The 27494-nt window shown below is 36.7% G+C and overlaps 1 protein-coding gene across 19 annotated transcripts in view; it reads right to left on the bottom strand.

Moving 5' to 3' along the window:
• The window catches only part of MYO3B (myosin IIIB), a 248831-nt gene that overhangs the window by 196140 nt on the left and 25197 nt on the right, over window positions 1-27494 (bottom strand). For 16 of the 19 annotated variants that reach the window (XR_006018294.1, XM_042041627.1, XM_042041615.1 and 13 more), the window contains 6 exons: window positions 25049-25232; window positions 23484-23618; window positions 20188-20292; window positions 19825-19924; window positions 15774-15850; window positions 2619-2764 (listed from right to left, as the gene is read on the bottom strand). Coding sequence is in view for 18 of the 19 variants with exons in the window: in XM_042041615.1 (XP_041897549.1) it covers window positions 2619-2764; window positions 15774-15850; window positions 19825-19924; window positions 20188-20292; window positions 23484-23618; window positions 25049-25232 (747 nt within the window). In the remaining variant the exon portion in view is untranslated. Of the gene's footprint in view, window positions 1-2618; window positions 2765-7118; window positions 7205-15773; window positions 15851-19824; window positions 19925-20187; window positions 20293-23483; window positions 23619-25048; window positions 25233-27494 lie in introns of those variants that run through there. The other 3 variants (XM_042041623.1, XM_042041633.1, XM_042041632.1) reach the window with 3 other exon arrangements.

The following is a 27494-nucleotide window of genomic DNA, read 5'->3' as shown; positions in this document are numbered from 1 at the left end:
ATACAGACATGAATCTATGTTAGCTGGAGGTAGTAAGTATACCAGAAGTCCTTGAGTTCTACACAAGAAGGTATCTCCAGACATCTTGGGGGTATGCAACTGCTCTGACTGCCTGTACAAAATTATTCATCTAATGGTTGATTCAAATCCTATAAAGTCGAAGTAAGGACTCATTGATCTAAATTATACTCATTTAAGACTAAGGCCTAGCTCTGCTGCTCATTATGTTGAAACTCAATGCAATGGCTAAAAGCACAACTGGCTCTCTCTAGAAAAAAAGCCAATGACTAAACTGACATAGAAACTTCTTGAGAAAGGAAAAAGTCTACAGAAACACACACTGAGATTTCTGCATCTAGTTTTGGCAATTCTGCCATTACTAACATTTAAAAATATTCATGAGAACAGATTATTAAACAGTGCTTGATAGCAAAACTTGAAAACCATTGCTAAGTTTTCTGCTAATGTAAAGCAACCAGCATCACAGAAAACAGACCAGTCTAGTACACAGAAGGCAGTATAAATAGAAAGATATGGATCAACTGGAGTCAAGAATGTTAGCAAACGAGGAACTAATTCTTGATAACTCTTTGAGTGAGTGATGTCTAAGTGTCTTTTACTGTGAAGAGCAATGTCACCTCTTCTCCAAACTACAGTCAAATCAGCCCAGTCAACAAAAAATTATCCTGGGAGAACACATACAGAAATCCCATACAAAAATCAAAGAATCAATAGTCCATTACATTTATTGCTTGTTATTACCCATTACATTTATTGTTTGTTATTTGCAGAAGCTTTTTGCACTTCCAGATAAAATGGAGCTTGACTGTAGGGAACCATAGTCACACCCGAACTGTGCTCAGAGGATTTTGGATTGAACAGTCTCAGAAGGTGAGCTCCAATGCTTCTATACTTCACTGCTTGACACTCAACATCCAGTGCTCAGAGAAACCACTTTCAGTCTGAGAAGAGCCTCACTGCTCATGTTGAAAAGGCTGTTAAAAATGTGTGCATTTCAGCACAGTTATCAGGAACTTCTCTGAGAATACTTTCGAACTGTCAAGCTACTCTAAGAGGGGAACACACCTTTTTGTCATATTTGCTATCCCTCTGAATTGATTTCAGACAAGTACCAGGAGAGAAGTTCCATCTCCTATAGCCCAGGCGCTTATGCCAGCCAGCACTCATCATGGTCCACTTCATCTAATAAGAATGCATAGTTAGAAGCAGCAGGGCTATAGCTCATATAATGCACAGCAGAGGAAAATATCTTGACTTAAAAATTGATACTATTTGGTAAATGTATACATTATTTGATTAATCAAATAGATAATTCACCTTTGTTTTGCTAAGTCATACAGAGATGCAACAGCACATAGAAAAAGAGCCAAACTGTAGACAGAAATCAAAGACTCTACATGCCCTACTTCATGTATATTCCTATTGCTTGCCCTTACTTTTGGTAAGATTTCTGTCGTTTTAAACTGTTTTCACCACTGATAAAATTTATAGATATTGTTTTAGTAATTTGAAGCCTCCCTTGCCTTAACTGCCCGGACCTGTTTTACACTCATGTAAAGGCAAAAAGATCAACTGCTGCTTCAGCATGAATAATTTTGGAAAGAGCGGTGGTAGTTCATGTCTGAGCTGGGGAGAAAGAGATAACTGTATGAGCCAGAACCCAGCACAACTGCATCTGCATATAAATAGACTTAATCAGAAATGCAAATTGCAATCAGAAGAAATTTTAAAAGCCTATGACAACTGTGTAGATAACAAAAGGTCAAACACTTGTATTGCTGAAGGTTTTAAACTGTTAAGTCAGTGGTGATTCTTCATGAGCCAAAATGTGGAAAACAGAAGTACTTGCCAGTCTAATCACTGAAGGACAATTTCTGTATTTCTTCTATTACTACAACTGTTCTGTTGCTAAACTCTATTTTACACTGTCAATCTCAACTTATTCAGGAAGACTCAATGAAATGAAAACAAATGAAATCAAAACTAGACAGTATGAAATAATACAGCTAATTTACATGACTATATATAGAAGGAAATTTATATCCCTTTTTCATAACCAATCCAGTATCATTCATATTGGATTGTCCATGGATGACAATCCAAATCTTCACATTTTAACATCCTTAGGTAAATAAAAAATAAATTATGACTACAGTTTGCTGAAACTGCCAGACTGCTTCATAGCACTGTCAAAATTGTATGTTTTACTTTTACAGTAAAACAAGCCTAAGACTCTAGGGAACATTTGAAAATGTTGTTTAACAGTTACAAATGTTGGCTTCTCCTTTTGAAATAAACGTTTTCATCAATAGAAGCTAAGAAAAGTTCTACTGGAAGGAAGGTACCTGGATATTATATGATTTTATATTCTAAAGTAAGAATAAAATAAATAAGTCTTCATCATTTCAAGGAATTCTAAATATAAATTATCATAGAAGCCAGGCTGAAAAAAAAGTCTTTGACATTACAGCTTTTTATTGTCTTTCTGCAGAAGAGATTCTTAGGATTTGAAGCACAAATATTTACCAAATATTTCTCCTTTGACTAGACTGCCTTTGAACAAACTAGTGAGTGAAGAGAGCCATCTAGTGCCATACCTTGGAATTTTAAAAAGGGTTTTCACCGGATGCATGTCAAATAAAGGAGGGTCTCCATCCCCCAGTTCAATAGCTGTTATTCCCAAGGACCACACGTCACATCGAGCATCATATGAGTAGTCATACTGTTGTTCACAAGCAATGACCTACAAGAAGAGAAGCAGAGAAACCAACGCTTTAACCTAATGTACAATTCATGTCATCCAATATAACATTTTTGAGTCATGTCTAAAATGCTATGTAATCAAATCCATGTCATTTTTGCCTGTATATACAAGACAGAAGAAACACCACAAAAAGGTAACAGTAAATTAGAACTTCTCTTAGGTTTGTTTTCTCTAAAAGCAATCTGTTTCTTTTTTTAAAATACATTAAGCTCCATGGGATGCTTCAAACATCTATACATAGAACATCAACACTAAATTCTGTTTTTGAAAGAACTACTTACAGAAACCTATTATAATAGCAGAGAACCCTAATGATGTTATTCTTATTAACTTCTATGACAATTCATGAGGATAGACCGATTTGCACAGCTGGTTTTTAGATAAGGATGCTCCATCAGTAGTTTCTGCCTTTTTTTGTTGTTGTTCAGTTTTTGTTGTTGTTGTTGTTTTGTTTTGTATTTAATGAATTTGAGTAGTTTTAAAAAAATCTTAGGTAACATACCACATACCTTGTCTAAGAAAAATGGACGTGAATGGGAATCTCTCCTTGGATATCAGAACTGTTTTACATCACAAACTTAATACACACTTCCACCCAACCCAACGATCACATTCTAATATGCTAACTATTAGTGTAACCTGAATCTAAATGTGAGATTCAAACCAAAGTTTAAATTTAGCTCTTATCTTTGCAAAGGGATGAGACAAAAATTGCAGCTTCACTGCATTTTATTATGATTTGGAATTCAGGCTCAAGTTTGTCTTCCCAAGTCTCATCAATTAAACAATTACTTTGAAAACTTGTTGGATCCCTGCATATTGCTAGTATCAACTTCCATGATTTTTCTCATGGTTTTTAAAGTATCTTTAATAATTTGTATTTAAGATAAAAAGAATATGCCCTAGGGTGGCTGTACCTGCTCTAGAAGGTATTGTATTTTTTTTTAACTTCTGTATTACTTCTGAGTTCCTGTGTTAGGGCTTCAGTTTGGAACACCACTTTGCAAAGATTGCAACATGCAAGTCAGCAACGCGAGTAGCTGCTGGCAGAGAGTCACCTGTTAGAAAAAAACCTTTCCTGGAGAAGCTGCTGATTCCAGCTTAACATCTTAGTTGCTTTCTCCATAAACGCCACATAACAAAGGCACTCCTGACTCTGGTAGTGATTCTGTCCAACAGGCCCACAGAACCTGTCCATCTCTTATTTGGGACTCATGACCCCACTGTAGCGCATTCATCATTTATTTTATCAGAAATCAGGGATGCTGAACACAGTTAAAATAATACTGAAATGTTCATGGAGGGAGGTTTGCATTAAAGTTGCACATTAGTTAATTCCTTTTCTTTTCCTAGAGCAAATCAGTCCAGAAAAATTAAGACCTTTCCAAATTTTTTTATCTATGTTTTGACAAGTGTTGAGATCACTCTATCTCCTCAGTTTTTCCAATTATTATGCCAGAGAAACAAGAAAAATGAAAGTAAGCACTGCAAAAGAGGATTCAAAGATTTTTTTTCCTTCAACTTGAAGAGGCACAGCTTTGTTGGTTAAGCCGGTGTTTTTCAAAGTTGTCACACAAAGATAATTTCTCCACCTCCCTTCTGTTCAACAGAATGTCTTAAATGAAAGTTCTGGAATAATTTTTAGTTCTTCAAAATGCTTGCTATAGCCTTGATCTCATCACAGAGATCACTCTATCTCTTAAAACATGCATAACTACATAGCTCAAGCAGAGTGCTTTAGCGGGCTCTGTTTAGAGGCCTGTTTGTTTAGAAGCTCTGTTTCAGAGGCCTTCATGATAATTTCATATTCTTATATCATTTGTGAGAGAGAAAAGATCAAATGCAAAAATTTGGAAAGTTGGTATAGAGATGCATCAGAGATACTTAAATAATATATTCTTAAGAGGCTATCATTGAAATTTTGCTCAGAGATTGAAGAGGAAGCTTATACTTCTTGATTATTTTGGGGTTTTCTATACAGTTCCCCAAATAATCTGTATACTCAATCACCCTTCCTCAAAAAAATCATCCAAGTTGGCTTCCAAGGCCATGGCTTGGAAGCTTATCCATATGTGGCTAATTCTATGCACTGTGCTCTCCTTCCTTTTTTAACACATGAAAAATATTTATCTGCTTAGTACAAAATCCGCTAGAAACCATTTCCTGGAGGTGAATACCTTTAAAGTTGCCTGGATTCTCATCGGTGCACTGAGTCCTTTGCAAATACTTGTCTATTTGTTCTAAAACTTTATGATGCAGAGGAATATATTTTCATTTTCAAGAGAAGGAAAAGAAGGACCTGTTCAAGGTCACACTGGACTTCATCAGCAATGCCACACACATAGCTGGTCTCCCACATTCAAAGATACCATGATTTTTTCCCTACAAGCACATCACAATTGCTTCTAACTACAGGATGATGACAAACTTTGCTCTATATCTTGGTCTTACAAAGTTTAACAAACTACACTAAAATTATTAGCATCAGACCTCATTGTGTTCATAGTGGGTGGGCAAAAGAAAATATACTGCAACTGTTGTTTTTAAAAACAAAAAATAAGTCTTAGAACTTTTTTCACCTTCACAGTATATTACCTACCAAAGAGAAAAGAATGTATAAGGCATCTTTGTGTCTTCTGCTCCACAGCTAACAGCTACACCTCCAATACATATATAATGACAGTATAAAGACACTAGGGCAAAATACTGCTGTTCTAACCAAGGCGAATTAGACACCATTAGATTTTCCTCCATTATGTTATAGACGTTATAGTGACTATTTCAGAAAAAAATATTCCGCTTAATATATATTCTTTTTTTAAAAGAAAGTAAGCCAGTGGACCATACAAACCAGTATGTTTTATACCATTAGCTTGACAATAGTGAGATTAGCCTCACAGAAAAGATACAAAATGAACTACTCTTCATTCAGTACGCAGAACGTACGTGAACTTAACAATCACTTTGATTTCAAACAAGTGTTTTCTGTGGAACATATTAGAATCTTACCAAGTTATGCACCCCTTGGAGAAACACAGATACCACTAATTTCGATTTTTAAAGCAAGAATCAAATGTTATCTTTTTTCCTTGATGAAAGGTGCACATCAACAGTTTGCTTTATGTGTTGGCTAGCAGAGAACACTCTCTCTTGCAATGTGAAGAAGAAAGTGTTCTCTAAGTCACAGTTTACAAGCCAGCCAAGTCCTTGGGAATACCCCAGTCCTGTTTTGCCTTAAAAACTATTGCTACTCCCTGCAGAGCAAAAATCTCTAAAAGCCAAATACAAAAGAGGAATATGCTATTGACTTATCTTTCATTATATTCCTGTCTCTAATCTGGAACTCAGAGACACTTTTTTTTTTTTTTGAAACATCTCTACTTTTTGTTGGAGTTTTGGAGCTGAGAGTATCGCTCAGCATTGCTGATGCCTGCTCTGCCCAGTGGGGCATGAAGACAGAGAGCCCAGAAGAAATGATCTGAAACTGAAGAACATGCTACTCCCTTTCTCTTCCTTGTGGAAAGACATCACATTTGTACAAATTTCATATCCAGCAAAATCCTCCCCTGCTTGTAAAAGTGAAACAGAAGAAGTTGTTTGCTTTGCTGCAAACATTATGTTCGTGGCAAAGCCTCAGGGGGTGATGTAGCTAATCTTGAGATTTGCTAGTAAACATCATGGGAACAAGCACCAAGTCTCTCACTTCAGCATAGGCTGACTGCATGCACACAGTAGCCCTGGTTGCTAAGGAGACAGGCTGTCACCTTTTGTTTCAGTTGTAATTTCATCATGATTTCATGTCCAGTCATACTGCTGTAGGTTGAAAAGCATTCAAACACCAGACAGAGAAACAGAAAGTGTGATGCTAGTTGTCAACACTAATTGTGCTGAGGGTCACACCAGTACAGAATGAGTGGATGGGGAATTCACAGGTCTGGAAAAATGGTACATAAACAAATCATTCACACTAATTGGAGGGAATTTAGAGAAGCCAGTGCCTAGGCATTCTGTGTGCTTTATAACTCATACAGAAACACAAAAATTCACAGAGATACACAAGATGACTCACACCTTGACAAGAAAACTTTATATTCAAGGATATAATTCTGCTTGTTCTGAAATCAATACAAATACTCCTTTGAACTTCAGCAAGCCCAGTAGCAGATCAAAGGTGGATTTAAAAGAAGCAAAACAGGTAATACAGAGAACTACCTATTATTTGGACAGTGGTCATACTGACTTGTGCAGAGAGAGGAAGCTGTAATATGTTTAGGTAAAGTAAAATACATCAAACCCTTTAAAGTTTACCCAGAATTATTATAAGTGAACTTACTTTCACTTTGCCTCAGTATATACAGTGCCTGTACAAAGCAGAGCTGCAAGCATATGCTGATAATAGCAGCAGAGATGTGCTACCTGGAGACAACTGCTGCACAATGAGCGCTGCTGATCCACCCGCAGGAAGGAGCCTGGAGTTAGCAGGGTTGCTGCTGCTGGAGTGAGGCAGTGCCAGGCTCAGCTGATGGAGCCAACTAAGCAGCTTATGTGGCGTGTGAGCACTGCTGAGAAGCACTGCGCACGGAAAATGAATGTGGCACAACGTTGTTACCCTTGCTGCAAGGAAAACAAGATTGCTAGCTGTGCCAGTCAAGTGAAATAAACCAACTGAACTTCTGGGCTCCATCTGACACTATAAAACCCAGCTTCATTTGTTTACATTGGAAATACAATATTAAATATTCTTCTAATTCCTATGCACCAAAACCTAAAAAGTCTTTCATGAAAGCATTTAGCAGCACTAGGGATACTGAATTAGACAAATCAAAGTGATACTTATCTATATCTATCTGTCCATCACTTCCTCTTTCCCTCTTTTCAATCCACTCTTCAAGCACATTCATAAATTAAAAAAAGCAATTTTGTGTTTGAAATTGGTTCCCTATTCCTGCATTTTCTTATTTGGATTTCAGTTCCTTATTTTGTACCATCATACAAATTTTTCCATAGTATATCAGAAAATTATTACATTGTTATAAACGTTACCAAAATAAGTAGTAAATAACATTTAAAATAAGTCCTATAAGTAATTATAACAATTAATACTGATTCATTGTAAATTAATTATATGTCAAGTAGTCAAACTTTAACAGCTGTGAGTAATCAATTTTTATTTTTATTTTTAACTCACCCAAGGGAGATATTCCTGAGACCATTAGACTGCTCTGGCAACAGGCTACATTTGTAGGGGAGCGTAATACCTTTTATTGGACCAAATGATACAGTAAGGAAAAACAGACAGGCTTTCAAGCACACAAATCTTGCTTTTACACCATGAGACCATCACAAACTCAATACTGCTCATAATAATAGAATTGACACATTTTGCTTCTGATCCACACATTTACTCCAGAGCAGTAGTACATATACTACACACCGCACACAGATTTTCAAACCGTCTTTCACAAAGAAAGCAAAAACTAAGAGCCAACTCCAGCCTCCTAAGTAAACATACTTCATGTAGGCAACTCAGTGCAGACCCACGTGGTCTTGAACTGATTTTCTCTGATGTTTTGGGCTTGTTGTTTTGATTTGTCTTTTAAATCTTTAAACACCCTACACGAAAGCTTTACAATCCCTCCATAGCTGTTAAAACAAAACAGAAGCAACTCCTCCGCATCCCTTCACAAGACTACGGCTATGTCATCAACGTTACTGGCAATGTTCCCTGAGATTTCCTCCAGCTGCCATGTACTTTTCAACTCCTTCCTGCCATGCTAGCCCAGGTGGAGATCAGTTCTCCGGGGGTCAAAGGAGGAGGTGATGCATTCTGCCAGACATCGCTTTTGAAGGAGAGCTTGCTGGCGCTGTCCTGTTGTGCTCTCTGCCTCTCTTGTACGTAATGTCCTTTAAAGAAACCTCTGTATTCCAATTCAGCTTTCTACATCCACTGCTTTCATTCTGGACTTTACTCAACTTCAATATAACTCCTTACTACAGCAGTTTGTTAAAGCTTCGGTTTCAGAGTCACAGAAAAAGAAGAAAGTAGGGGAAAAACCAGGACAGAAACAGCAATTTCCTTTATTTCTTTAAAGAAAAAAAAAAATCTGTATTCACAAAAAAAATCTTTTAAAAATCATCTGTCAGCTCTCAGAAGGTGGCATCTCAGAGTCACAGGCATTTCAGTCATGTGCAGCCATTTAGAGACTTAATTCTACCCCACATTCTGCCACTGATCTGCTGTAAGTTCTTAAGCAAATCAATTCACTTCTATGTCCCTCAGTCGTTCCACGCAGTCTTGCCGTATCTATTTAGAGCAATTGTTCCCACTCTTCCCCCCATGCCTTCCCACACTTACACTTCAGTAGTTCCTCTCTGGCATGCCTATACCTAGTTCCACATGAACCACAGCACTGCACTCAAACCCAGTGCTGCATTTCGAGAAGATAGCTAATATTCCCTAAAAATAATTCCCAGTACATTGCAGTGTCCCAGCACCTTAACCTCCTGAAAAACAGGATGTAATTTCATAATGTATGTCAAGTGGGAAATTCCTTTTCACCCTAGGCTTAATATAGTATCACCTATGTGACAAATTATTTAATGCTACTTATCTTTATCTTTGACATTTATCTATTGCATTTATTATTTTTACCTCTTAAATGCATGGAATTTTCAAATACTTCACTGTTAATCAATCAAGATGCCAGATACACACAAGGTCCATAAAAGCAGCAGCAGATTTGTCTATTTCCATCTGTAAAGGTTTTTTGTAAGGACAGTTGTTTGGGTGTTTGTTTTTTTTTTTTTTTTTTTGCAAATTATCCTTTCACTCTTTTCTCATTTATTGTAATTTACAAGGTAAAAAGACCACAAAACTGAAAAACTGTAATAAGAGCTAATTTAATAACCTATCTCTTATCATTAGCTGTAAGAGAATTGTTAGTATACTTTCACGGAAGATGCTAAAATATTTTCAAAACTTTCCTTAATAGAGAAGGTATAATATTATTTATCACAAAATAAGCATACTTTTCCACTGTAAAACTGTTTTCAAATGGCTTTCAGGCAGAAAAGTAAGTGTATATACTTTCTTTAAAGCTATACCCTATTTATTCTAACTAGCAGATTCTTACAGTTCATTATAAACCAGCATGTACAAAATTCCTTGCTTAGCTGGCAATTAAAAGTATAGTGAAAACGTGCATATGTGAAAAGCTAATTTTAGCAAATTGACCTTGAATCTCTTGATGTAAGCAAAGGGCTGGCAAATAGAAAAGGTTGAAATATGACAAGATGAGACTATACTAAATTGTTTCACGGGAATGTATCACTGTACCTGTTAAGAGTTAATTAAAAACATGAAAGGAAAGATGGAGAGGGACTTTTTACAAGAACATGTAGTGACAGAATAAGAGGGAGTGGATTCAAACTGAGAGAGTAGGTTTAGATGAGATATTAGGAAAAAATTCTTTACTGTGAGGATGGTGAGGCACTGGAACAGGTTGCCCACAGAAGCTGTGGATGCCCCATCCCTGGAAGTGTCTAAGGTCAGGTTGGATGGGGCTCTGAGCAACCTGGTCAAGTGGAAGGAGTCCCTTCCCAGGCAGGGGACCTGGAAACAGATGAACTTTAAGGTCCCTTCCAACCCAAACCTATGATTCTATGATTCAATAAGCCCAGGTTAGTGATGGGCTTATCTTTCCTATGCTGTTTTCCCAATTCAGTATTTAACTACACATTAAATGTATTTACAATTAAATGAATTTTTTCCCAAATTCTAAGACCTGAATACAGCCCTTACTATAATAAATACTGACTTCAGCAGAAAAGTTGCTGTGAAGTTTTTGCAAAATTATATTTTTCTCTGTGTATATTTTTAAACTATATTAATGCAAGTTATTTGTTGGGGTGCCTTCTTACCACCTAGTTTTGTTAATTTTTCATTAGATATGCAAAGACACAGCTTCATACTGAAACAATGCAAATATTATTCGTTGTTTCAGGATTAGACTTACTTCACATACACATGATCAGATTTAAAGTTTAAAAAGAACACAAAGAACATTGGGAAAATAAAGACAATTTAAGCTAGTCACCTACTGTTCTAACACTTTGGAAATTTATTCTGATCCTCAGATGTACTGAATTTTATCCTAGTAGAATGCCTTGATTCAGCAGGACAAAGGAAAACTGTCTGGGGCAGTCTTACTGATCATTACTTCCTCCTGGCAGGACGGCAACAAATATTCAAAACACAGAATTGAGACAGCTTTAAATAATACTGTGACATCTGAATATCTCTGAAAATAGGAAAACAGACCCAAGATTTTACCTCTGGTTAACTCATTATTACAGAATTCATATACCTTTACCACAATGTCACATCCTTTCCTACTCATGTGTCATATGTCATATTTCAACACCTAATCCTTCAAAGGATCAACGATGTTTTAATTATGTTCTTTTTAAAATGTAAGTATACAGTCACCAGTAACATTTTTTTAGCAGTTATCAGTAAAATATAACAGCATATTCCCTGCAGTTTTAAATTATCTTCAGCATCTCTCCAGTTCTTTCTGACTTCAAGTATCTTTTTCTATTTCCATTCTTAAAACTAAATTTGGGCCAAACATGTACATATATCTGTACATGGAGCAGATCATCTTGAGTGTGATCACATGGCATACATAGGACAACCAAGAGATCAGACCCAGCCAGCAGGAAGGGCAGGTCCTGCCCAATAAACTTGACCCCCTTTTATGGCCAGGTGACCTACCTAGTAGATGAGGGAAAGGCTGTGGATGTTGTTTATCTGGACGTGATGGTCCTTTGACACAATCTCCTACAGCATACTCCTGGAAAAGCTGGCAGCACGTGGCTTGGAGAGGTGCACTCTTCACTGAGTTAAGAACTGGCTGGATGGCCAGGCTCAGAGAATGGTGGAGAACGGTGCTGCATCCAGTGGGTGTTTGGTCACCAGTGGTGTCCCCCAGGGATCAGTGTTGGGCCTAGTCCTGTTTAATATCTTCACTGATGATCTGGATGAGGAGATCAAGCATACAGCACTACAGGCTGGGGGCAGAGTGGCTGGAAAGTGGCCCAGTGGGAAAGAACTTGGTGGTGCAGGTCAACAGCAGCTGAACACGAGCCAGTGTGTGCCCAGATAGCCAAGAAGGCCAGTGGCATCCTGGTCTGTATCAGGAATAGTGTGGCCAGCAGGGCCAGGACAATGACTGTCCCCCTGTACTCAGCACCAGTGAGGTCAGCCCTTCAGTGCTGTGTCCAGTTCTGGGCCCCTCAGTTCAGGAAGGACATTGAGGTGCTGGACTGTGTCCAGAGAAGGGCAAGGAAGCTGGTGAAGGGTGTGGAGCACAAGTCCTGTGAGGAGCAGCTGAGGGAGCTGGGGGTGTTTAGCCTGGAGAAGAGGAGGCTCGGGGGGACCTTATTGCTCTCTACAACTCCCTGGAAGGAGCGTGTAGCCACGCAGGGGTCAGCCTCTTTTCAAAGACAACATGAGCCAGGACAAGGGGTCATAGTTTTAAGCTGTGTCAGGGAAGGTTTAGGTTGAACATTAAGAAGAATTTCTTCAGAGAAAGGGTGATTAAATATTGGAATGGGCTACCCAGGGAGATCATGTAGTCAAAATCCCCAGAGGTGCTTAAGGAAAGACTGGATGTGCCACTCAGTGCCACGGTCTAGTTGACATGATGGTTGGTCATAGGTTGGACTCAGTGATTTCAGAGGTCTTTTCCACCTACTTGACTCTGTGATTCTGTTATTTTGTGATCTTCTAACTGAGCATGTTTCAAGAGTCAAGTTTTCAGCTCGATCATGATAATGTAATCATATGTGTGGAAAAAAATCTGCAATTCTATTTAAACTAGATTTTGTTCAGTTATGCACTGGAAGTTAAAAACAAGACTAATGTTACTGCTTAGGACCACAGATGTAAAGGCAGTTCAGTACAAAAACTTCAAATCTGATTTATCCTGCTAGCATACAGCACAGTTTATTTCAGCACAACAGAAGCAGATTCTAGGTAACTTGTTTGCTAACAGGCAGCTTTAAACATACTAACACTATCCTGACTTATCTTTTATTGGTATGCTTCTACTCAGTGTTTCAGTTTCTGAAAGTCTATGTCTGTAACCATAAAACAATATTAATTAGGTTAAACTATTATTAATTTTCAGTGAGTCTACTTTAAAGCTGCTCTCAAACTGGCTTACCCTTGTCATGTTCCTCTGTTGCTTCCTCAAAACCTAATTTTTACCTGTATTTTCATTTTTCAGCAAAATTTTTGTTAATCACAAGCTCTGCTCAAAACAAATGCTCAGACAGATCTTTTTTGTCCTGACACTGCTACACAAGCCTCAGAGTCATCAGAAAAAAAGGAGCCAAGGTGCTTGAGTCACTCAAAAATGTTCAGCTGCTGCTTTGAGTACTGCCAGTAAGAACACTGAACCTTCCTTACGCCACCCTCAATCACTGCTGTTTTCCTATGAACTTTTGCTATTTCAAGCACCATGCCATATTTCAAATAACCATGCCTTTGATATGTTTTGCAAACTTAAAATACGGTTTGCTTCATTTTACAGACTGTTCGTGACCCAGGCTGATCTAGTGATTCCAGTTTCCAGTGTGTTTGTCTCCTGCTTATATCTAATTACTCCTATCTGTCATCTTAAAACATTCTCCAACATTCTTCTCCAGATTTTATTTTCCTGGGGTTTACATTGGAAAATATTTCCGGTCAGCTTTATTCTACTCTGAAACACTACTGTAGTCTCTTCCTGCAAGGCAAACTTTTTCATCTCCCCTCTTCATTCCCGCTTCAGATTAAATCCATCTTTCTCACTGCCAGATGAGATCCCATGATTGCCTGCATTGACCAAGGCACCTGTGTTTCACATGTAGATAAAGTCCAATTTAAAAAAAAAAAAAAAAAAGTCTTCATTCTATTTCTCTGATTAGTAACACTTCATTCCTGTTCAGTTATTTTATGATATTTTGGGGTTTGACATAAATTCTATTCTATCCTAAAGGTCAAAAACCTTTAGGCAGGATGTTTTTTCACAAATGACTGCAAAAAACTGAGTTAAGTCTTTCTAGTGTTTACTGATCTCACCAGAATCTCATCTAGAACACTCTTCCTAATAAACTGTTACCCATGCACACCTTTTCATCTTATTGCAGTCCTAATATTCCATCTTTCACATAAAAATTTGGATGCATATTTTAAAAATACCAGAAAGATCTCCCCAGAAATAAAAGTAAATTGCATCTTGCACATCACTTGAAACCTGTCATTTATATGAGCAACTGCAGTGACTTGAGCAAGTATGTTATACAACCTGTTATTTAAAAGCCATTTCAACAACAGCATAATGGATATCTAAGCATCTTACAGCTGTTTTGCAGATTGGTACACCTATGAAACCTGGCACATCTCACACAGGCATATAAATGTGATATGGGTTACTATGTATATGGTACTGGGTTGGTTCTTTCAACAGATTATTTTCAAAACAGTAAGTATTCAAAGCTACTCCTGTTCCTGTTTGATGTGCTATGTACGTAACACACCTTGGTTACATGTGTGTTGTATTTTTAGGTCAAAATTTTTCAGATCATAACATCTGCTATCTCTTTGGCTTTTTGCCATGAGAATAATTATTTTCAACACAGAAGGGAAAATAAATCTGGTATTATTACTGCCCTTGATGGGAATTATTCAAGCAAAACAGTATCATAAAAATAACCTATAATAATCCACATTCAATAAAATCCTCCATAATATGTCCATTATTATCTAGAGAAGTGTTTTATAGAGGTCTCATTTTAGAAATGTCTCCACCCAAGGTGATTCCATAAATAATGCTTGCATAGTGGTTTCTAAGGTATCTTGTGTCTCCTTTGTGACGTAAACTGGTTGTTATGGAGATGGTGAAATATCAACCATTCTTTGTGAGACTGTGCAAGATCAATTTTAGACCCTTTACAGCAGCGTCTTTTCTGTGCTCAGCTGTAATCAGCCTTCTTTAGCAATAAAAACAAATCCATAAAATGTATGAAATGCTTTAAAACAAATGTTTGCACAATACTTTTAACTCTGACATACAGAAATAGACCTGTGTGTATTTGTAATGGATATAAATTCCATCCTAAATTCCCCAAACTTCATATGGCCTTCAACAGAAAAGAGGCTTGTACTGTTACAAAGGCTGAACATCTTACAAATAAACAGACCACTCCTGTTTCAATACTTGTTTTTAGATTTCATAATCTGTATCTTTCAGAAGTACTTTGTGTTCCTTAAAGCAGTGAGGGCAAAGATTGATATCTTTCACCCCAAAATTTGGTAAAGTACAAATGGGACTTCTGTTCAACAATGTGTTAAAACTTTTTAGAGCTTCATGAAATAGAAGACAAAGGGTTACATCTGGGTAGCAGTACGTAAAAATAGGGTCTAAGATACTCAAATATGGGCTAAGCTACCTGTATATTATTTTTCTCCATTTTTTAATCTACATTAGCCCATGTGTCTGAGTTTAAAGGTCCCCAGTCAATAATTAAGGTTAAAGAACACATAGGTCAGTCAGGGGTTTGCAGTGTGCAAGACTATAGCAAGACTGGAAAGAAGGGAAAGAAGGAATTCCTCCTTCTCGCCCCAGTCTGTGTTTACACAATGGACGAGCATCCCAAAACAAACAATATTTGACTGGAAAGTCATAACATTGTCAGGACCCTCAGTTACTTGTAGATTTTCTGTACTTTTATGGAAACACTACAGAGAAGAAAACGATTATTAGAAATCCAAAATAATATACTCTAATAGTATATTATTTTTACTGAACAGAGGACAAGATGTAAAGAAGAAAGACAGCCATAAGGGAGGCAAGAAAAGACCCCCTCCTACTATGGGGAAGTGGCAACCAAGTGTGTATTGCAATGAACGGAGACAACCCAGACAGGCACATCTGCCTACCTCAGGTGCCATCCAAAAGGGTGTACCCACTGAGGTGTTTCTACGCAGCCGTGTGCTGGTGAGCTGGGCTGAAACACCTGCAACAAAACAGATCAAAGAAACTTGGCTTCAAATTAATTGTCATTTTGGTAAGTTTATTTCAAGTATCTTGAAAACAAAACCCAAACGTGTGAGCACAGCTGCAGAATGCCTGGCCAAAGTAGGGGCAAATTATTTGTTTGATCAATTTCAGCTTGTTGTTTTCTTCAGAGTTTCTGAGAGATTTTTTTTTGTGAATGACTCTCAGTTTGAAGCCCTTTCATTCAAAATCAAAAATTCCATTGTCACATAAATATCCCAGGTTTCTTTCTGCTATTTTCATATGTATAAATGGTAACTATTAAAATTACAACTTGACTTTAAAACTTCTGTTTCACAAATTTACTGCCCGAACTGGCTGGAGATTTGTTCACTAGCATACTTGCAGAGGCTCCTGTTCAACAAAACAAAAACACTTATGCACTTGCTTAAATCTTTCCCTAATGAGGAAAGCTCAGAAGCTCAAGCTCACACTGCAGCTTGTATTTAGGGAATTAAGCACATAAAACAAAACATTAGCTTCAGAGCTTTGCTGACTGGGGCTGGATTACTGAAGTATAACTGAAAAAAACCAAAAGAATGAACTAGAGTGCAATCAAACACTCTGATTTAACAAATCAGAACGAACTTTGACAGCAAATCTTCTCTGCTCTGGTCGATACATAATTGAATGAGTTCAGATCAGTAGCATTCCAATAAGGTGACACAAAGCCAATATTGATTTAGAAATATCTTTTGCTTTAACATTTTTTAAAAACAAAAGCCACAGTGGTTTGCTCTTTTGGCATTACCCAGAGACAAAAATGAGCAGAAACACATAATACACCTTGACTGCTGCCAATAAATTTAAAAAATTAGATTCATAAGTTAAATTATTTGATTTCTGATTCCAACATTAAATTCTGTATTTGTTTTTAATTTTTCAGTGTAACTGCAAGTCTTCAGTGATTTCCTGAATACTGCCGTGAAACAGTTAATGGCTAGGACATACAACAAGCCTCTGTCCATTTCACTGTGATCTCTCTTCAGCCAGCTTAATTCATAGCTGCTATGTAGGGATATTCCAAAACAGTGCAGAATACCAAAGAACTGAGAGAGGGAGAGCGGGAGCATAAATTAATGATAAGTTGCAGACATTTTGGGTCAATTTACTGTGACCATCATTTATTCAAATATATAATGCTGTCGACAGAAATTGAGGGAAGAAACGTGTGTTACATTGAAAAAACAAGCTGTAAAGTCATGCAGTAAAGGAAAGTAAAGCCTCAAAGATATCTGTGTAACCCTCTCTTGTGACCTAATATCCATATGTACAGCCTTGAATATGAAGCACCTTTTTTTTCATCGAGATTCTGTCTTATTCTCTGGATAGAATGGATAGTATTCACTGAATAAGTCATAATTTAATTTTTTTAACCCCACTGATTTGAATTCTCATTACTTATTTAATATATCCAATCCCAAACTAAATTTAAAATTATTTTCTTTTTCTTTTGACATATTTCCTTCTTCCACTCATCAAACAATAAATCTGCTTAACATTCCCACAAAATGGCAGAGGATTATTAGTTCCAGGGATTAACCTAAAAATACCCAAAGCATCCACTGTGTTTGGGTACTTAATCTGAGATCTTTCAGTTTTCAGGCACTCCACATGCCTCTAGTAGAGCTATAATAGATCTCAGCTGCAGTTCAAGAACACACAGTTCTTCTGCAAAGGAGGACAAGATGTTTCAAACTGGCTATTGGGAAAATGAGAAACAGAGCTTGATGTAAGTGACCCTCCAGCATCACAGAGAAACACTGGCAGAAGCAAGAATAATCTCCAATTTGATGCCATTAACTGTCTCAACTGTGAGTCCCTGCTCTTCCTGAACTCCTTGCAATTTTACTATTTCTCTTCCACTTTCTGTAAAAAAATGAGACAAAACAGTTCTACAAACAATATCACCTGTGACTCAGTCCTAAATCATTCCCAGAGACCCTTCTGTGGCTACAGCAGTGGACAAGACAGGAAAAACAGGGATGCCTTAGGTTTCAACTTTTTTATTTTTCAAATTCTCTACTGCTTAGTGTGCAACTCTGAAAGCTTCTTGTAGCCTGTTAATTTCTGCTCTCCTGCTAGGTAGACATAACAAAGCCTCTCTGGGTCTGCTCTTCAAGGACATTTAGGCTGTCCTAGGCCCAAAAGCATAAACCAAAGAGCCGCTAAGGTGGGTTAAGCTGAGGGGAAAACTGAAGATTTAATTGGAGAATTAACCCTGCTATGCAAATGAATCAAAGCTATAAAAGAGTGAAGAACTCATGACCTGTCGTCCATCTTGGGGGTCCATCTTGGCAGTAGCCTCTGGCTCCCCAGGGGGTACCTTTGAAGGCCCTTCAAATAAATACCTACTTTTATTCCCTTACTCCTGTCTAGTCTTTGTTTCTAGGAGGCCTCTTAAGGCGTCAATAGTAACTTAATAAAAGCTTGGCACCTGATACTTCTTTAGTCAGAAAGCCCATAGATATGTGGGCATTTCTTGGCATTTCCTAACTGTTAAGCAGTAGGGAACACTCAAGATTTAAGTCTCATTTTTTTCTCAACCTGTCATATTTGTTGTGATTTTCTAGTGCTACTGTCATAACTTAAAAAGTAGGAGAAAACCCCTGAAACCTAAATGTAGAATCAGAGAGATTGGGAATCTCAGTTTCCTTGAATGTGCTACTTGGGGTTGCAGCACACTGATCTGTCTCTAAAGCCTTTAAAACATCTGATAATCACATTTTGCTTTGGCAAGAAAAACCAACTTTTCCCATAATGGAGTAAAAACAAAGATCAGACTGCCAAAATCCCCCCAAATGTGAAGGGATCTTCCTCTCTTGTACTAGGTCAGGGACTCACTCCAAATTTTGCTTCAGGTAATATGTTTCTCCTAGCACTATTTTAATTGCTGCCTTTACAATTCAAAATAATGAATTTCTGTCCCTAGAAAATACTAATGCATCTCCGGTGTGCCAGCTTACTTTAGCATCTCCACTATATATGTGCGTTAAATTTGTAATACCGTGCCATCATCAGTACACAATTTTCTTTTCACTGCATAAATTTAATATTTTAGGATTTTTTAAGAATATTATTATTTGCAGAATTTTTTTACATACCATTTTACCCTACTCTCATTTTGTGAACATTTTTCTTTACCTTCATGCACTGCTAAACAAACATATTATTCACACAACACTATTTTCAATGGTGATTACCTTATGCATTATATGGTTTCATTAATAAATCATACTACCAATAATCTGCTTCTGTTACCTTTAATAAAATTGTCCACTCCCTTGCATACATATCTGAGGGACTAAAGCATTTATTTATTTTTCTATGTGCGTGCTCAAAGGGAATAAAATTGAACTGACTTTAAATCTATTGCCAAGTCCCTTTCTATCACCCTCCCTCCCTCTCTCCTTCTTGTTTCTTATGATGCTCCCAGACTGGCAATGCTCAAATCTAAGAGCAATAATCACAAATTAAATGGATGTTGGTTTTGGACCCAAGGGACTATTTTACCTTCTGCTCAGAGAGGAAAAAACATGCTTAAGGCTATCAAAAGCCATTACAGAAACAATGTTTCCTTTTCATATGCAAAAGATAGAATATCTAAATTTAAATTAGGAGGACAACTCCTGAAACTGACATTTCTTCTGAAATGCAAAAGAACTTTGTAAATAAAACGTTACCTTTAGAACTTTTAAAAATTATTAAATTATGTTTGAGCTTTTGAAAGTTAAAGCTCTCTTACTGATTTTTAGCCAGATTTTTATTCCTGCTGTAATCGGTTTCCTTTTGCATTTTTCCTTCTTAAAATAGTTCTGAGTATGCTTCTGAAAACGTCTCTCGCTGTGACATTCTGCCTTCCCAGGGGAAAGTAAACAGACGCCTTTGGCTAAACTGCATGTATCAAGAAAACAAAGGGGAAGTGGTCATTACCAAAGTCAACGAGCTTGACTCCACCTTCTGTTGTCAGGAGAATGTTGTTGCCTTTCACATCACGATGAATGATCCGGTTATTGTGTAAATGCTGAAGGCCCTATATACCAGCAGTAACAAAAATAAGTTTACTCCCTTATTTAAAAACAATTACCCTACTATTAGGGAATGTAATGAAGAAAATCTGTACATACTCTACAGAAACACCTGTCCACTGGATTACATGCCTTTATACAACCCCTGCTGCTATAATAGCCCATGTAATATTGTTAACATTACCATACTTTATAAATGGAAAATGCATGTATGTGATAAGTAAATTGCACCCTCTGCTGTCATTACAAGCCCAATGAACATCCTTACCAAGAGAGCACCATATAAGATGTATGAGATTATAGCTTCATCCAACCTTTGGCCACACTTCAGCAGGCCTTTGACAAGCTCTGTGACAGAACCTCCATTGCACAGCTGGAAACGGGGGAATTGTGAGGAGGGAAAAAAAAGCAAGACAAGTCCTCAGTTACTCACTATACTTGTTTAGGCTATAAACACCTACCATGCAAAACTGTACTACAACACAAGTCTGGGAAAAAAATAACTCCTTTTATTAGTGATGTTAATAATAAATCACAGCAGCCTGAGTGTGGGGAGGTAAGCAAAAACTGAAAATTATAAAGTGTAATTTATAAAATGCAACTAAAAAAAATATTAGAAACAGGACGGTATTTCAGTGTTAAAAGAGGATTTATAAATCCAATTTACATTATTTGAGTATTTTCACAACAGCACATGCATTGTCTTTTTGAAAAAATCCTTTTGTGCAAAGGCCAGACAGCAAAGATTGATGCTCTTGATAACTGGGAAGCAACAAATTAGTCATTTTAAACTTTCACTCCATCAGTGCTCCTGATGGCAGGCAATATAAAATAGACAGCAGCCATATTTTATACTAAGATTTGATGCCATGTGCTGTCAACAACAGAGAAACATTCTAATCCAGAAAAGAACCTTCTTCCGAGCATTTTCTACTAATGGGCTGCCAAATATCAAAAGAGAAGGAGACAAAGTAAAATTAGAATCTTAGTAAATATGTTCTCATCCACACCTTTAGTTTACTGTCCATGCCATTCTCAGCAGGCACTGTTATCTATCCTTTCTCCTCTCTCTTTCCTTTTATTACCTTGATATTCATAATTGTTTGACCAAAAAAAAAAAAGATGGGAGAACTGACTGCTTTTCTTTCACTGAATTTTCTCCTCTATGCCTTTGTGGCCAGCACTCTTACCAACGTTTCTGCCAGAGAATCACATGCATTTCAACACAAGTTCATTTACATTATCAGTTTAAAAAACTGCAGCATAAATCAGAAGAACAGTACAAAGTTATACAAACTCTCAAGATCTGCATCTATCAAACAGCTTATATGACCTGTGCATCAGTTCAACCACTGATTTCTGTTATATGCTAATACTTTCCTTAACTTGCTACTAATTCCCCTTGCATCAAAAAAATTTCACTAGACTAGAAGTTTTAGTTCATGGCAAGGACCTTGAAGCAAAACTTCATCACTTAAAACATTGATTAGCTCTGCAGGAATTTGACTTTATTTTTTAGTTCATTAGTAGGGAATTTTTTTCTTATCTTTAACTAATTTGTGGAAGCATTCAGGTCAATATCAACCCTTGTATGTATTTACATGAAAGTGCATGTTTTTTTTCCCATGGTTAACCATTTGCTGAGAAGTCATTAAGTCAAAGTTTTCTTCTTATTGCTTTCATTGCATTAAATGTTCTGTTTAGACAGGCTATATTAAACTTATCTCTAGCCTGCAAATAAAATATATAAGAGTATGCCCTAACTTCAAAAAAACCCCAAGCTGGTTGCGACTGAAAAATAACACAGACTGACAGCTGGCTGGTAGGATATGTTAAATGAATGACTGACACAAAAATAAATCCCACAAACACTACTGCAGCTGTCTGTGGCACTATTCTTGACACTCCAGCAAAGAGCTAGAACAAAATGAATTTGAAAACTTCATTACCACTTTATACCTAATGTTAATACTTTAAAAGGTGGAGAGATGCATATTTGAATGGAAAAGTAGAGAAGTTTGCTTTACAGTTGTCCAAGACTTCCATCATCATAAAAACACTTAAAGTGTCCACTTTTGCCACCTTCCTCATTACAAGCATTTATCAAAGTAAGGTCCTGCTTGTGAGTAAACAAGGCAAAATTGTGCCTAAAGGAAAAAAAAATCCACCTTTTTATTACAAATTTTGGAAGTCACACATCAAATGAATGTATTTCATCAAAGACTCAGGGATCAAAGTCTCAATACTTTGTATATTCCCTTTTACTGAAAATGTGTCATTAATTTATAATAACATGAGTCACTGCTATGCATACATAAATCTGCTGTAAATTCCAAGGCAAGGAATAGTTTGGCTTGTCTGGTAAATTTTTCCATGTAAGGAAAATACCATTTTAATAACATCAAATTTCTTCCAAACTTTGGATTATGTGCACCAAAAACCACTTGAAATGCACATACTTAATTTATAAAGTTTATGCACACATACAACTTGCTCAAATTCTACATTCAATTTTATTAAATATTTTGCTCTATAAAATTTTGTCATTTGGCACTTGGTGGATCTTTAGAGACAAGACTCTTTTATTAAAAAAGAAAACACATAGGAAACCAAGCCCATACTCAACACAAAGCCAGCATGCATACAAAAAACCCAACGCCAAATCAAAAATACTAAGGTCTCTTTTTAATCTTTACTGAAATTTAAAAGGAAAACATATTCAAAAGTTCTCATTCAAGCTACATACTGCTCCAGTAGATAAAAGTTAGATGGTTTGTTGGGATTCCACAACTTGTAGCGGAAATAAAGATTCCTTATTCTGATTCTAGTCATCATTCAAGGACAGGGAGTGGAATTTCTAGAACAATAATTAAAAAGTGAATCCTAGCTTCTACCAGTCTAGTTGTGAAAGAACGAAAGGTTGGAATGGTTTGTTACTGCTCATCAGAGCAGTAACTGCCTGTGCAGAGGTCGGCATCAATGAAGCCTAGAATGAAATCCTCATTTCACAACCACCTTTGGCAGTCACTTAACTGGAAACAAGACCACCAAAATACATTTGACATTGTAAGAATACTGATTGCCACTGAACACAAAGAGTTAATAGAAGGCATTTCTGTTGCTAGATTTCCAACAACAACTAGCTCCTAGTTTAAAATTACCATAAAACACTTTCCCATTACTCTTTCTCTGTTCACTTTTGCAGTAGGCAGCTTATTTGTTAACTACCCTCCATGCCACTATTTCATCATTGTTTGCATTCCCCTCAAATGCCCAAGTTCCTCAAAAGTTTAGATAAAGGTCTTATCTAATGCTTCCTCTAACAAGAAAAAACCAAAAGGATTTGCTAATTTTAGAGGCAGAATGTAGCAATTCAAACAGAAATTAAATGCAAGACCATTCCCTAGTAAACAAAATTTTAAGTTTGGATGTGATTTTCAACAGTAGGCTACCACACATCATCTATCAGAAAATCATGAAAGACTGTGACTCCTTTAGCAATAACAAACAAAAACCCAACCACATTTGCAAAGGTAAGACATAATATTGTCAAAACGTTTTTACCTCAAGTACTAGCCAGAGCTGTCCTCCCACATATTGATCTGCTTTGTAAAACATCCCATAAAATCTAACAACATTAGGATGATTGGGAAGAAACTGCAAAATATTATATTCAGCTTCAATTTCTTCATCTACATCCTAAATAAAAAACACAAACATACAGAAGATATAAAGACAGTGACTCCCAATAAAGCAAGAACAAATTCTCATGGATAAAAAGAACTATTTTTTAATTACTTTGTACTTTTAAATAGTTTTACTTTAATGCAGCTTGAAGTACACTATACAGGACATTTAATGCACACAGAATTGCACCACTTGTGCTTTTCTTACATACAAAAAAGTTAAGGCTGTAAATCAAGCAGCTGTTCTTCAAGAATTCTTTCAGTGCATAATATACTCAACAAGTAAATTAAAAATTATACTTAACTCTGCTCAGTTGTCTAAGAAATTTACACATGTATGACTTCTAATGTGTTTTAAATCAAGCATGTTTTTAACATGTGAGCTAAAGGTAAATACATGAACCCTTGATTTATTCTTTTTTCTATGGTCATCAGATAGGACTAAACAGAGAACAATTTCACAAAACCTCAAACAGGCCATCAATAAAACCAAATACATTCTTCTAATGAAAGACATACACCAGAAATAATGAAAGAGAGACAAAACAACCACCCATGAAATAAGAAAAGGTTAGTAGGTATTTATTAATGGAAGAATTCTGTGACAATTACAAAATACTGTTCATACCAGCATACAGGCCACGACTCAGTGCTTAAGCACTGAAACTTTCTTTATTTCTGCACAGACTTGACTATTAGAAAATTTAAGCTTGGGCCTTCCTCAGATTTATACAAGAGAAAACCACCATGAATTTCAGTAGTGGCTGATGACAGAAATATAACATTTTTTAGTAAATATTTTAGCCCAGCTGTCATGATCAAACTCCAGCTTGATCGAACCTGAACAGCTGCCAGTTAAATCTTCTATTGAAAACTAAGGCCTTGGTTCTCATGGGAAGCTAGGCATTTAATACTCACTAAAACCAGATCTGGCACAGAACTACCTCTGAGGACCTGGGATGTGCTCTTCTCTTTCTATCTCAACTACTGCCTCATACTATTACCTGCTTATAAAAGGTAACTCTAAAATATCATAAAGATCACAGTGTTTCTATGATGGGAAAAGTAATTCTTTTAGGGAGTACACAGAACAGAACAAGAACATTATGGTTAACAGCATCTTGTATTTTCCCTGCTACAGTAGGCCCTATAAGGAATGCCTCTGTGCCTTCTCATAATTTGCATGCTCCAAGCAAAGATAACTAAATTTGTAGCAAAAGAATTACACAGATCTAAAATAGAAACAAGGCAAATGCTGTCCTCAAATAAGATGATGAAATTTTGTGTGGTTCAGTTGCTGGTACTAAACTCCTTCTGTTAATGCATTCTGTAAAATTGTTCCCTTCTGGATTTCCTCAGTATCTTACACATTTGATTTACATTTCAACTCTGAGAATTCTTTTAAATTAACATTGAAGTTACAATTTAATATTTTTTACTTACACTGACCGGATCCAGAATCTTTACTGCTGCCAAGCTTCCATCTTTCTTATTAGCAACCTTATAGACTTTACCGTAAGTGCCTTTCCCAATAGTCTCTATAATTTCCCAGGTATCTGAGGGATCGGCTAATGATTCTAGTCCAATCATACTGGAATTATATTGAAACAATCCATACAATGGCTTCCTGGAAAATAAAGCAGACATACATACAGTGGGAAGCCCTAAGTAACTCTTCTAGAGAAGGCATCTTATGATAAAGAAATCAAATATTGTCCTAATTTAAGAAGAAATACAGATAGAATCACAAATGAAAACAAACAAAAAAGTAAGATCACTCAATGAAAAGAATGGAAAGAAAACTCTGGAGACCACTTCTCTTTCCTTACTTTAGTGCATTATTTGCCCATATGCAGCACCATTCTAAGCACATTTTAACAAGTTCTGACAAAATATACTCCTCCCTCTACCGCACACTCTTCTATTGGACATTTTACACAACTGAATTAACACAGCTCATGAAATGAGGCCCTATTTCTGATGCTTTAAAGAGCCATGTCAGGGTTTTTACATAAATTTGTGTAATTCTCCCTGGAGATTGCCAGACAGGCATTCAGTAGGTATAGCCTCATTATATTTGACATATATACAACAGGGCTACATATAAGTAACAAAAGTTAAGACTGGACTGGCTGGTATCATAAAATACAAGTCAACTTGAAAATAGGCAACAGGTACATCACTGGGGTGATCCATCACTGTTGAGATGTTTCTCAACAATTGCACTTGTCTCTCTCTCTGTGTGCCAGTCAGAGTTTGTTATGGTCTGTTACACTGGCTGAACACCTCCAGAAGATCTCCAGGTCAGGGGACTTGTTTCCCCAAACACTCCTGAGTGTATCCTGCTGCAAATGGATCACTGCAGCCTATGCAAAGGGCTCCTTCCCACCCTGGGATTATATACATGGTAAGTTCTGGTGATTAGGAAAATGACAATACCATTTTAGGATTTCATTTCAAGTATTGAGAAGATATGTCTTGTCCCTGAACTAGAATTGTAGACAGGAAAGATGAAGTTTAAGATGGGATTAACTTAACCTTCCTATATTAATCACCATTAGGGAAGCTCACTGGTTGATGGTTTCCCTAAGAAAGAAAATTGTTTGCCCATTTGGTGGCTGTCAGTAGGTATATTAGCTATCTGTATGCTTAACCAGGAGATGTAAAGTCCAAGTGTATCCAATCATAAGAGTGTGACTGTGACAAAAGGAACTGAAGGCAACATTCAAAATTTTTGGAGAGGGATCAACAAGCACCTCAAACATACACTTAAAACTTTAAGGTTTGAGCCACTTCTTTCTAAGCATACCTGATATCTGCAAATCTGCCTGAAATAATTTTTAAAACTTGCTGTCTTACCTCTTCACCATTTCTAGCATCAGTGACAACTGAATAGAGAAAACCTCTATTTCCCTCCTTGGTAAAACTGTATTTGCACCAAAGCTGGTGCCAAATAATGTATTAAATTGCTTTGGTCTCTTCATCAAAAGAAGGCCAAAAAAAAAAAAAAGAAGGAAAAAAAAAAGGGAGTGAGTTTAAAAAAAAAAAAAAAAGCTAGAATCAATATCATTTGTCTGTTATAATAATGTAAGTATAATGTAAGTTATTAGGACAGCTTCTCAATATTTGATCCAATACGCTGCAAATAAAGCACAGCATTCTGAACACACATACTTAGTACGTCATCAGAGAAGCAGGTCAGGTGAAAGACTTCTCTGAAATCAGTGAACAGACTGTAGTACTGCACACACTGAAACAGCAGCCACAGATATGGAGCTCCTGATAAACCAACCTTAAGAACAAGGTTTGCTTGCGGGGGGGGTGGTGGAGAATCCAAACAAGGGAACAGTTGCACCTCACAAAAAAACCCCAACACAACAATGTATTGAACACATGGTTTTAATGCTTTAGGTGAAATGCTTCAGACATTCATGTGCAAAGAAACAGAGGAGAATAGACTGGAATAGCTTTGATACAACCTTACAAGGTAAACAGAGACAGACTAATATTTAGTTCTCTGTCACTAAAACAAGTACCCTATCACACAGATTTGCCAGAAGATGAGGCATGGCACTCTTTGTAGCAACATAATATTATGATGTGTCCCTCCAAGCAGCTGTTGTGGATAAATAAGTTTTTTCCTTCGAAAAAAAAAATCAAATGTCATTTCCTGCTCTTGTTCTGAATAACAAAACCCTTAAAATGGTATATCCAAATTTTCAAAACACATTAACATTTCTTTATACCAGAAGACAGTGCTGGCAAAATAAAGTCTAATGCACAATTTTTACAGATGGAGTCATGATGGAGGACCAAAGAAAAATTTTAGTGAGCATTCTTATGCATTGTGATAACACGACAGCACCTACAGATAGCATATGCATTACAT

The sequence above is a fragment of the Corvus kubaryi genome, unplaced genomic scaffold, assembly GCF_017639235.1.
Source record: "Corvus kubaryi isolate FWS band 111438036 unplaced genomic scaffold, C.kubaryi_AGA036_p1.0 37396, whole genome shotgun sequence".
Classification (NCBI taxonomy): domain Eukaryota; kingdom Metazoa; phylum Chordata; class Aves; order Passeriformes; family Corvidae; genus Corvus; species Corvus kubaryi.
Note: the sequence above shows the minus strand (reverse complement) of the source record. Positions and strands in the feature narration are given on the sequence as shown.